The sequence below is a fragment of the Acipenser ruthenus genome, chromosome 1 (assembly GCF_902713425.1).
Source record: "Acipenser ruthenus chromosome 1, fAciRut3.2 maternal haplotype, whole genome shotgun sequence".
Taxonomy (NCBI): Eukaryota; Metazoa; Chordata; class Actinopteri; order Acipenseriformes; family Acipenseridae; genus Acipenser; species Acipenser ruthenus.
Genome location: NC_081189.1, coordinates 14,883,663 through 14,896,617, shown reverse-complemented (window position 1 = coordinate 14,896,617; position 12,955 = coordinate 14,883,663). Strand labels below are relative to the sequence as shown.

The 12,955-nt window shown below is 36.3% G+C and overlaps 2 protein-coding genes across 3 annotated transcripts in view; one reads left to right on the top strand and one right to left on the bottom strand.

Annotated features, from left to right (window-relative positions):
* Window positions 1–8,096, top strand: part of LOC117403794 (coiled-coil domain-containing protein 152-like) — a 23,317-nt gene extending 15,221 nt beyond the window's left edge. Inside the window, exons 1-8 of one of the 2 annotated variants that reach the window (XM_034924732.2) lie at window positions 3,718–3,861; window positions 4,042–4,147; window positions 4,692–4,760; window positions 5,360–5,424; window positions 6,494–6,596; window positions 6,890–7,017; window positions 7,291–7,380; window positions 7,592–8,096. In XM_034924732.2, the coding sequence (XP_034780623.2) occupies window positions 3,799–3,861; window positions 4,042–4,147; window positions 4,692–4,760; window positions 5,360–5,424; window positions 6,494–6,596; window positions 6,890–7,017; window positions 7,291–7,380; window positions 7,592–7,714 (747 nt within the window). In that variant the 5' untranslated portion in view covers window positions 3,718–3,798 and the 3' untranslated portion in view covers window positions 7,715–8,096. Of the gene's footprint in view, window positions 1–3,717; window positions 3,862–4,041; window positions 4,148–4,691; window positions 4,761–5,359; window positions 5,425–6,493; window positions 6,597–6,889; window positions 7,018–7,290; window positions 7,381–7,591 lie in introns of those variants that run through there. The other variant, XM_059007822.1, reaches the window with a different exon arrangement.
* LOC117403793 (selenoprotein P-like) lies at window positions 7,844–12,955 on the bottom strand. Its single transcript, XM_034924942.2, has 5 exons — window positions 12,867–12,955; window positions 11,537–11,757; window positions 10,393–10,605; window positions 10,000–10,117; window positions 7,844–9,584 (listed from the first exon to the last, which is right to left on the bottom strand). Exons 2-5 carry the CDS (start codon window positions 11,737–11,739, stop codon window positions 9,270–9,272), a joined length of 849 nt encoding a protein of 282 aa, XP_034780833.2. The 5' UTR covers window positions 11,740–11,757; window positions 12,867–12,955; the 3' UTR covers window positions 7,844–9,269.

The following is a 12,955-nucleotide window of genomic DNA, read 5'->3' as shown; positions in this document are numbered from 1 at the left end:
GGAAATGTCCAGTGTGATTTTTGACGCGTCTCCCGATGACTTGCACCGCCCAGTTCTGTCAATTTTCTTCTTTGTATGATTTAAAGATGAATAAACCTGGCTTGTGTTGTGCTGATGTCATGTTCATATCGTCTGTAGCTATTTCCGTCAGCACAGCGATTGCCCAAACGTTCGCAAAGTACCAGCTAACACTGGAAAATGTGGCCTCGAATTGCAGATTCTGCAACATCATACATGCCAGGGACAATATTAATCTGAAACCAGAACTGCTACACATAATATTCCACATGTAAAGTGTGTATATTGAGTCCTCCCCCCCGCCGATTTTTACCGATGTTTCAATTAAAAACTATATATATATATATATATATATATATATATATATATATATATATATATATATATATATATATATATATATATATATAATATATATATATTTTTTTTTTTCCAATTTCATCCCTATTTTAATATATGTAAAATAAACTCTGAAAAATTCGCGATTTCTTTTTTTAAAGATAAAAACCGAAAACGCAGAACACTATAAGCCTTCAAGACACCACTGTTACTTATAGAACTTTGAGAACAATTAATAATGGTTGAAGTAAGACCAATAGGTTGCCTATAAAACCATAAAAGGGGTTCAATAAAAAAACTACTGTAAACGAGCCCTTACAGGGGTTCTATAATTAATCCTTTAAAATGTTCTATATAAAATCTTTAGGGGTTCCAAATATGAAGCGCTCCAAAGAACTTAAAAGATTCTATACTCATTCCATTCATTGATGGGTTCTTAATTCAAGCTGCAAAATATATGATTTTAAGTTAACCAATGCAGTTTTCCTTTTCTTTTATTGATTTGAAATGTAATTTTAATAATTTAGGTCCGATTAATCATAGTCCAAAAGGAAGGGGGAAATAGTCTGGATAAGCATTCCAGTTGCTGCATCTTGGGACCTTGGTCACGGTTTAGTATAATGGTTACTTTTTGTTTATTAACTAGTTTACTAAAACATTACCCGATGTTGCTCATTTTGTGTTAATAGTTAATTAATACTGTATGGTGACCAATTTATAGACAACTAAATGTATAATAATAAAAAGCCTGGTTTAATTTGCCCCTTAAAATACATCATGCTCAGTTCACTTCATTTTAACAATATTTTGGTAATTCAGCCTTCTGTGCACTCAACTCCTACTCTTGGCACACATATCAACTGTTTTCATACCGAATCTCCAGCTGGTATTAAAATTACACCAATTCATATCAATTAAATGAATGTATGGATGCCCACAACAACAGCTCTAAACTGGATAAACCTGCACTGGTCACGACAAGAAGACCATTTTCTGACCAAATGCTTTCCTGTGTTCAGTTCATCCTTGTCTGCAGCTTTGACCCCCGCCCCCTCACCCCGTTTCTCTTACCGTTGTTTTTTCCTGTCAGGAAGTGTTATCAAAAAAAAAAAGTGATGCCAGCAATGCTTGTATTTCTCTTTTTTTGGTGAAGAACGTTAATATAAGGCGATACAAAACAAACAAATAATTGCAGCAAACACGTTACTACTGAAGTGTATGTTGTATCCTAGACACTTTACAACAATACAGTAAATGATATTGTAATGACCCGTTCCCTGGAAGATGAAGCAGAAGATGGAGACGTTGCCGGGTACAATTTGTATACAGTTTAGTGGTAGAAAAGAACGCGGTCCCTGTTTGGGCCAAGACCACGCCACCAAAAAAAAACAAATAAATGATCTCTTTCTACCGCTACTCCACACGTTCCCTTTATGTGTGTCTCTGTCTCTCACTCAGGATGCCGCTCTCAGCCACTCTCACAGGCCCGCTTTCTCTCTGTAATTAACCCAGCTCCAATCATTTAACCGATCACCATTCGAACCTGCGACTCGCTCCCTCACATTCCCGCGCAGGCCGTACTTATACGCCTTCCACTGCTCCCGCCCACTCCACTCAGACTGACCAACCAGGTCCTGCTCCTTTACCCATTCTATGTGGCGTGGTTGCACCCTTAATACATGTAACACGTACACAGGACAAGACAAACAAACGGGACCACATAAAAGTCCAGTAGACACACAATGGTGTCCGGGTCGCTACAATATGTTGGATTTATATTTAGGACACTTTACAACACTATTGCAGTATTCCACACATAATAACAAACTGAAATCTGCTCTCAGCAACATATTTTAAACCTAATACTCATGCACTTATCTTTAACATGTAAGATAAGCTTTGTACCTTGCATTTGGTCTTTTGTATTTTTCCACATTTGACCCTGCAATCTCTCCCCTCCATTAATATCAGAAAGGACTAACTGTTGTTTATAGCACACATTTTTATCTGGTACTGTTTTATTTATGTATTTATTTGCTAATCAAGAATAGAAAGCCGCGTTAGATCCACAATGAAGACTTACAGCAATTACAAATAACCATATCCTTTTGTTCAGTGGAGGTTATACGCTGCAACGACCTGCATTTTATTTTTTACTTGCACGGTGGTTCGTGGAGAAATTACGCTTGCAGTTTCTTTCCTTGGATTTATTTTTTTTTTCTTAGAGTACAGCTACCACATGGTGACCACATGCTGTTATTGCAGTTCCTAATTTTTAAAAATGAAGTCAAATCTAACTAGTCTGATTTGAAATGAAAGTAGTAACAGACACACAGACTGAGAAGTTGTTGCGCAGTTGGGGTAACCTGATACAAAGCACAGTCTTTTTCAACGGTTAGGAACTGAATAGTACTGACAGATCAAGGCAGACCAATTTGATATTTAATTAATGAGATTCATAAGGGATTACGATCAACCTATACAAATGTTAATATACTTGGAATGAGAAAGATAGTTTTTTTTCTTCATTATGTGAGTTTATTACGTCGGCAGGTTTTTGTTGGTAGCAATTCAAGCGCGTGTCTTCATCGTGTGACAGCAGGCGGCGCGCGCGTGCCTATTAAAAAAAAAAAAAAAAAAAAAAAAAAAAAAACGAAGGAGGATTTACTGTCGATCAAGACAAATTGTAAACGACCGAAGTACTGGAAACAAGATGTAACGTGGATGTAAAGTAAGATAATATTGGATACGTGGAATAGAACATACAGACACATAAATAAATAAAGGCATACATAAGAAACGGAAAGTGTTATGAATATCCTTGGACTGTAACGTAGTGCTACCGCCACGATTTATTTAACCAGGCTGGCTACACTACCTGTAGTTTCGGCCTTTCCCTTATTATTATTTGTTTATTTAGCAGACGTTATCCAAGGCGACTTACAGAGACTAGGGTATGTGAACTATGCATCAGCTGCAGAGTCACTTACAACTACGTCTCACCCGAAAGCAGGAGCACAAGGAGGTTAAGTGACTTGCTGAGGGTCACACAATGAGTCAGTGGCTGAGGTGGGATTTGAACCGGGGACCTCCTAGTTACAAGCCCATTTCTTTAACCACTGGACCACACAGCCTCCTTATACAAATTTACAACTGTATTTTTGCAATGTAATTTTGCATTTTTTACCATGCTTTTCCAGTGGTTATACTATGCATTTACCACGGTTTGCCATGTTTTATAATATGCTTTACCCATACCACTTTGGCATTAACTATGCTTAACCATACCTTTTACTGCAGTGTATGCTTTATCACACTTTGTTATGCTTTTACAATGAGAAACATTTATAAGAGCTGAGTCAACAAAAATACTTTATCAGCTTTATTTACAGACAGCATTACAAAGCGTAGTTGAAGGCAAACAGTGAAAATACATTCAAAATGAAGAAGGTGAAAGCAGTAAGCCTTGACAAACTTATTGAAGACTTCTCCTTGTTAGAGCAGGTAAGGTTAAGGAAAATAACCTAAGTTAAGTTTAAAGTTTAATTTTAAGCATATAAATTAATCAATAGATTTTTAATTTGCGAAAACCCAATTGCCCGACCTTGTTACATTCTACGACACATAGATTAGGTAATCCCAGTCACTTCAACCTTACATTATTAAACTTTATTTTTTATGCAGAAAATAACAGAACTTCAAGGAAATAACAATATATTGGATATAAAACTAGATGAAGCCAGCAGACTGCTGAAGTTGGGCCAAACTAAAGAGACTTGTATGAAGGAAGGTAGGTGACCAAATAGTAATCAACAACAGCAGGAAAAAAAACAACATATGACATTCTCTCTAGTAGCTAACTATATGCCCACGCTGAGAATTTCTATCTGTAAACAAACTTATATTAAAGTATAGATGCCTATTGTTTGAAGTAACACATGGAGACTGACTAGATCATATTTATGAGTGGTTTGTTCTTGTTGGGCTTGAATTCCTAATTGGGAACAAGGAGGCCTACACCAGTAAAGGATTGTTAAATTGCATGTTTATTATTATTATTTTTTTCTATACTAAAATAGTTGTCATTAACAACAATAAAAACACAATATACACGTAGTACCTGTAAGTAAGTACTGTCATTCAAAGTATCCTAAACATTCTCAAGTCTTAAAGACTGGAGAATACACTTTTAAAATATGGTCATTTTGTATTTATAGAATCTACCAAAGACCAGGCATACCAAACAACAGCTCAGCCACTTACTAAGAGAATACTTTCTCTTGTAAAACAGTAATAAAATAAATCAAGACATAGGTTTGCTGTTTTCATTTCAGAATGTGCTACTCTTCAGGCAACAATACAAGGACTTCAGGAAACAATACAAACCCAGTGTGACTTACGAGGTGAGGTTGGGAATATGACTTTTTTTTTTCTTTTTCAAACATCTGAAATAAACTAGTTTATGTAGATAAAACATTTACATTGGTCATGTTTTTATGCAGTGTGACAACAGCCTCCCAGCGATTTTAGGCATGTCTAATCTATCTGCACTTTGTCATGCATTGTAGCATGGAATGGCAGTAAAATCTATTAATTGTTCAGTAATTACTGGACCCCACTTTTATCGTGCTGATAACGTTTTAGTAAAATTTCTAGTTCTTTTTACATTTTTCATTTACTTTTTAATTCAGGATATGTAAATATTTAAAATACAAAGCAATAGACAAAGGGTATTATTCTGGTACCCTCTCTGTAGGTCACATTGCAGCCAGACCATTGGAGTGAGTTTGAACTACAACACTTGACCTGATGAGGTGCCAGGAAGCAGCAAGTCTTTGTCTATAGTGTTGTCTTTGAGATAGCTGCACATTCCAAATTCAAATATAAAATACAAGCAAAGAACCAAAAGATATTCAACACAGTTAGTGGGGGACATTGTTACTGCTAAATGTTAATACATGTTACAATCTATGTTGGCACTTAAAGTCCTTTTTTTTTGTAGATGAAAATGAAGAGTTAAAGAAGAACACTCGTACTTACGAAGAAAAAAATAAAATTAAGGAGCAGGTGCAGTTTTCTTTTTTATTTAAACTTCCATACATCGATCTATAAATATGTGGGTTTTTTAATTAGCTGATCTATTGGAAATCATCAAACCCACTGTGGGGAAGAACTTACTGGTGCACACCCCTAGTGCACCCCTGGCATAGTGGTCACTTTTATACTGGCCGCATTACAGAAATTCACCTTGCCCAGGGTTAATCAGATACTGCTTCAAGGTTAACTATGTGGGTAACTTGTTAAACATGCAACACATTCATCAGCTCAGGAATATTAATTCATGATGATTAAGAATACATGTAATGTGATAATAAATACATTATAAATACATACTAATAAACATTATACAGATTCAGAGCATATAAAGTATTCCTTTAAAGTATGGTTACCATAAACAAATGTGTTTTTTATTTGAGTCTACAGCACTCTCAGAAATACAAAAAGGTTTTGTTGCTATTTTATCAGTTGTATGTTACATTTTTGTTCAGAATTCTTGTTTGTAGTGTTTTTGAAATCTAAAGGTCTAGACAGAAGCAATGCTTCTAAATGTGTACAGTTTGTGGTATTTGGATATTATCACACATTTATCTCTTTCAACTAAAATGTTCTCTAATTTAGTAGTACATTGGTTAGGTTTTTGTTAAAAGTTAAGTATACAGTAAGTCTATCAAATCATAAAGTGGATGTGCTTGGATCACATTGATGAATAATAGTGGCAGCATGAAAAAAGGAGAACGCGTATTTTTGATATGATCTGCAAGTATAAAGATTAAAATGAAATATTAAAATGAAAATGTATTGAATTCTATGGAAATATATGGGTGAATACTGTAGAAAGAATATGTGAGAGATAAAGAATGAGTTAAATGATGTGTGAGGTGTACAGTGAGGGTGAGATTTCAGTACAGTTAGCTTGGAGGTGCCGTTATTTATACCAGGAAATTATGACCTGGACTTAAACCTTAAGAAATATTTTGCAAATGTTTTCAATACGCTTTTTGTGTATGCATATTTCTAATGATATAATAAACATCTGATAAAAACAATTCAATTTCAATGTATGGTCTGAACACAGGCGCATACAAGTCATGTTGAGAGAATAATGATGGAGATGAAGGCCATGGAGCAGGACCACAAAACTGAGCTTGCTGAGGTTCAATCTGACATGAGAAGAAAATGTAGGTTGGTTTCCTGAATGTTATTTAATATCAATAATTAGTAAAAGTACTTACCGATGGACACGTATGATGCTTGTAAAACATTAGCAGATGCTACAAGAGTTTACCTGTCGTTTTGGCATCTTAGACAACCAAAAGTTCCAAGTCTTATTCAGGGTCCTTTTGTTAGGTTGGATGTGTTTTACTCTTTCACAATTAACAAGAAATACAGTATATATTCTGACAGAGGAAGCAAGACACACTGCAGTCCAAGCAAAATTGGTAAAGCTCTTCTGCACATCATTTTTTAACAGCTGAGATGAAAGAAACAGAGTTGAAAGATGCCATTGTGAGAAAAGAAGCTGAAATTCAGGCAATGAAAAAGCAGCTGAAGGATCAAGAAAGGGAGAAACAGAGTGAAATAATTAAACTGCAAATGGAGGTGAAATCGACTACACTACACATATTAGAAAATGCTATTTTTTATTTGATTCTATTTAACATAACTAATTGTGTCTGAGATGATAAGGACCCTCTGTATATGTGTGCTCTGTGCCACTGGTTCTGTATTGGTCAAACTTCTCTGTAGTACAAAACTAGTATGTGTTGCTAATTAGAGACCATTTTTTACACCTCTGTTTGCTTTAAAGTAATATTGAAATTGCTTTGTTAAATACTAATTAATACAGTTATTTCCTTTTACTTTGCTATTCAGTTTAATGCAAAGCTGGCGAGAATTCAGAGCACCTCAGTGAAAGCCCAGCATCAAGATCCCTCCATCCTAGCACAGAACATTTTCAAAAGGGTAAGTTTTAAATTTATTTATTTATTTTTTTGAACTTTCGAGGGTAAATTATTTTACCCCATTTCATTCCACAATTAAGAATGTGCAATTCTGTTCCTTCATCACAGCAACTCCCCACAGAAGCTCAGGAGCTCGACATCAGATGTGCAAGCTGTAGTTAATTGATGACATTTGAAAAGGCAGCAGTTACAGTTTCTTTTTTATTTTACAGAAACTGCAGTTTCTGCAAGAGGAGAAGAATAGAGAGACTGAAGCCTTGCGCAGAACGATCAAAGAGCTGGAGCAACAGCTCAACAGCCCTCATGATTCTCGCCTGAAACGCAGACGGTTTTAATCCAAGACATTTAGAAAACAAAATCGGCTAGAGACCATCCTCCACAACTTCCAAACCCCTTGCTTATATCTTTAAAGCATATAAACTATTACCTAGTAAAAAGTATTATAGAAAAATGACATAGACCACTTTCAATTAAAAAAAGATTTATTGAAACATTCAAAACATGCTTTTTCAGCGACAGTCTACTGATACACTTTTCAACATTCTTGTTTGTTAGCATTAACTGTACAGATTATCAGATATTCTAGGAGTATTTGTTTGCCTAGAAACCTTCATTAAGTATGGAGAATGCATTCAAACAACACCTACACATTCTTTTCTTTAACTGTTGCTTCAGCTCAACATACATTTTTTACAATAATAAAACAGCAATATTAGATTTATTTGTCTTTCTTTTAACATATTGGGTCCTATACACAAAACTTAACTTGTGAGTTATTTAAAGAAGCTTTTTATATTCAATAAACTGTTTTAGGCTGTAAGTTAAATATAGTCGAAAACATTTATTAATGTATCAAAAACAGATTATTTAAAAAGGCATTCTGTAAACAGCTCATGAGTTAAACTATATGAATAGGTCCCATTGTTCCACAGACTTTTTGTAGCACAGGTGAGAAAGTTTAATACAGTTCATCACATTACTGGGCTGTATCTGTGCTTTAGTAACATTTTAGAATCAGAAATAAAACTTTTTTTTTTCCTCCAGAATTTAGGATTTGAAGATGTAAAACAATAATAAAAACAATCTAAGCCTGTTCATTCACCATTCAAATGTTTGCACCTATATTTATACATATTGTGCCAATATATTGGCTGATTTTTGGGACTGTTCTCATACTCTTTCATGTTAAACTTAATTAGTATGTCTCTTGTATATTTCCCCCGCTCTCATTTGCCTGGCTTCAAACATGCGCTCCTAGTGCTTAGTTTATGCACATGTCATCATTTAAGAAAATAGAACATTTAGGGAGAAAAGTAACAAGATACATATTCTAACCAGATAGCCCATACTAGTTGGTAAGAAGTGAAAATAGGTCCTACCCCTAACAGTGACAAGAAGATTGGTGTTCTACAGGCACTGCTGCTCTATGGGATGGGATTCAATAGACAATGCAATACAAATTCTATGGAATTAAGTAGAACACCTGGACAAGGATGTTGTTTGTCTCAGGGCAATATCACATTGTTCCCTGTGTGGGAACATTTACTGCTCTTGGTTCTGTCACTGTCAGGTGTTTAACCCTTGTGGTCACTTTCAGGGGCTTTTGCTTTCTACTGGCTGCTCCTGCTGACCTGCTGCTGTTGACAGCTGTCAAGAGGAAGAGGGCAAGCGTCACTGTCAGGTTTCCCTGACCTGATACTCGCCCTGATACCCTTGTCACTGTCAGGAAGCCGGAAGCTTTTCCTTGCAGTGTCAGAGGTTTGCCTTTTCAGAGGCCTCGCTGTTGAACAGCTGACGTCAGTGTCAGCATCAGCTGAAAGAAGCAAGGTCAGATGCCCCTTGCTGCAACTCTCACTTGTACTGATTTTTTCATGTGACTAGCTCTTTCTTTCAAGGTCTCTGCAGAAAAAAAGGGATGTCCACAACCTGCTGCTGGGACAAGTCCCTATGATTCTGGGAGAATCTTTGTGTTTGGTGACTCTGCCCACGGCGGTGGCCATGCTGTCTGCCGTGGGAGTGATCGTGGCCATGCTGTCTGCCGTGGGAGTGATCGTGGCCATGCTGTCTGCCGTGGGAATGATCGTGGCCCCCATCTCTGCTGTGCTCGTGGTCATGGCTGTGGTGTCTGCCAAGATTTTCAGTGGCCTCTTCTGGCTTCTCTGTTGCCATCACAGTGTTGTTACACACTGGTATGTCATCAGGGCTCTATAAAGAAAAAAATGTTTATTATTTATTTATTTATTTATTTATTTATTTTTAAGTGCTTTAAATAAAGTTTAGGAAAAATAACTAACAAATATAATGTTGATTGTGCATAAAAGTGAAACAAGCTATATGGAATAATTTATTTTGAAATAGCATTACATTTAAAAAAAGAAAGCTTGCAGCACTTAATCTGGTTAGTGCTGCTGTTTGGCTGACAGCAACAATGCATGTAACCAGGATGTGCAGGTTACTTTTTATGTTTACTAATGACTGATGAACAGGTAACTTTATGTTTACTACTGCCATTGATTGTAATGACATTTTTATTTCAGGGGAACATTTGTCATTTTTTGGAGGTTGTGGTTTTTACTAAAATGTTTTGCTTGAGAACTGGTCTATAGCGAGATAAAATCACCTCAAATGAACAGTTTCCACAGATGCTATTACAGTATGCTTGTATGATTGATTTCTCCACATGCGGAAAGGTAAGTATCGAATAAGGCAAACCAAGGTGGGAAGTCAGACGGCCACATCTGAAACAAAGTAACAAGAGATCAATTTAAAATGATTTACCTATAATTGATATTGACATCCTTCCCTACACTCCAGAATTGCTAACTGTGAGCCCAGGACAAATGAATGTAAAACCTTTGTGAATCCACCCAGACCATTTAGGTTTTCTATATCGCTTTACCTCCAACAACAACAAAATACTTTTTTTTCTCCAACAAAATAAGAGTTTCCAAGAATTTGCATCCAGATGACATAACGCATAATGCTGAAGAAGAAAAAGATGGAACATACAAACCTGTCATAGATGAGGAAGTCATCTTTATCACCAGACAGGAGTTTCCAGACGTCTTCCTGGAGGTTGTCATGATTATACACAGGGATATTCACAGAAACCTTATTCCTGAGAAGGGGATACATATGACGAGACTTGTGATCCTGGGAATTCACAATCATGTAGGATATGTTGTTCAGGCCCCGCTGCTCTAACTTCAGACGCAGGTCATCTATTCTGGGAAGCAAGAAGAGCAGAAAAAAAGATAAATCAGCACCAGTAAGGTATTGCCCCATTTCACTTTTTTTTTTTTTTTTACATACAGGAATTTTTTTATATTTTGGTGTAACAACATGGTATATAAATCCCCTTTCTTCCTTTTCTTTTTAGCAGTTAACTAGAAGTTTTGGATATTTGCAAGGCTATATCGAAATAGTTTCTAAAAGTAGGTAGATGATATACAGAACTTTACAATCAAATCTTACCCACCCTCCCGAAAAAATGTTGAGCCCGACACCTTATTGCTTCCTTAGGTATACAAAGGAGGGAAAGCTGTTTATAAACTTAACCTTGCATACAAGCACTGGGAGGTGCTTATATTGGCTCTAGTCATAGCCCTGCAATTACTGGTCCATGGTCTGTATTTGGAATTTTAAACCCTAATGCCAAGCAGGTGTAGCAGAACCAAGGCTGTAGTTTATAAATCTCACTGAAGTTCAGCAAGTATGTAAATCCAGCAACACATATAGTTGTTTTAAAATTAGTTTTAGTTTTGTCTCACTCTTATGTACACATGTAAATAAAATGTATTGAGAAGACAAGCAAGTGCATGTCAGGAATCAAAGCCAGCAAGGTACCGGGGGAACGACAGTTCTTTCTCTTTCTCAAAATGGCTTATTCCTGACAATGAGAGCATGGAGTGCAGCTTTATTATTATCTTTATTTTTTTGTTTTTGTTTCTCCCAGAATAAACCTTCAGTTCAAAAACTCATCCCATGTCTGTGTCCTGAGGGTGCAGTGGCTGATCGCCTAAAACAAAAAATTACACGACGCAGAGCTTCAGTCAAGAAAAGTGCTACAGTAGACCAGAGTAGAGCTTGTGTAGTATGACCCGCTACACAGGCTAGTGACTTTTAGTTTTCTGGTGGGATATACATAATGTAGTTACCTGGATGCCTGCACCAAACAGAAAGGTCAGCTAGCCTGGAGGAGCGCCACCACTGTCACTTGTCCCAGTGACTGCAGCATAGGGCTCTCCTTTCTGATGGTCCAGTCTGGGGGCTTCTTACAGTGGCTGCCTTCGCCTTCACTCTCTGGCCTGCCGCTGGGCAGAAGGGAGAGGGCCAGGACCAGGCTCAGTCCTGTCCACATCGCTGCAATGGATTTCAGCTACAAACCACAGGACAGGTGAAGAGAGATCTTTTTAAAAGCTGATAGGAAATGTACCCTGCTAAGAGTTAATGGTCCATATTGCAAAAAGCATTTACTCAAGTCTTAAATTAACTACATTAAGTGAAAAAATGCATGTTAATATTACCAATTGAGAAACAAATAACATAATGGTGCTTGGGAGACCTTATATTACCTAGTTGTTTGGTTGTAGCTTTGTCATATTAACAGGTGTTTTTCTCCATCCAAAAAAAATAGGAGTTAATTAAAGCCTGGAGTAAATGCTTTGAAAATATAGACCAGTGTGCAGTGCAAGGTTGAACAGATTTTCATCACTTACACTGCATGATGAACCATGCAGGCTGATTCTTCATATGGATGAAACGAGGTACAAACTCTGCAATGTTTTGCAAACTAAAAAATGTATAAATTATTGTTTTGAACAATTAGTTCTCCATTTGTTGGCTACCTCATGAAACATAAATGCAGCTTTAAATTGATCATATAAAAGACAAACTAGCATTAGCTGACCTAAATACAAACCCAACCATTTCAACTAAATATGATTATGTAACATTTCTAACGTAACAGAATTTGTTATTAAACTACAACACCCCCCCCCCCCCCCCACCAAAGATGAAAAAACATAAATAGCAAAGCACCATAGCAGGAAGAGCTGGGAATACATACTCCTGGTAATTCAGGCTTATTATCAAAGAATTACTGGGAATGAAAACTTAAGACTTATTCAATACAAGATCACCAATAGAGTGTATTTTACAAGATCTAAGCTCTAAATTTGTTCCTGGTACAGGACCCAAAACGCCAGAAATGCAATATTCAAAATGTGACTCTCATACATGCTTTTTGAGCTTGTACAAAAATTATTTAAATATTAAATGATCTTCTGTTATTATAATCATAAATTATATTTTGGACACATTTATTAAAGTGATTAAAACAGAAACACACCCTTTGGAAACATGTTGTTTTTATAGGATTTACAAAGCTTGTACACATTTACTTCTTGATTAAGAAACTACATATATTACAATAACACTCAAACTAGAAAAGACACAACAAAAAACGGTTTAAAATATATGGCTTACATTCTCTGTAGTTCTTCAGCTCTTTGCCTCTGTCCTCAGTCCTCTTAATAAACACCCTCCTGCTGCTCTCTGCTATTTATACCCCAGTT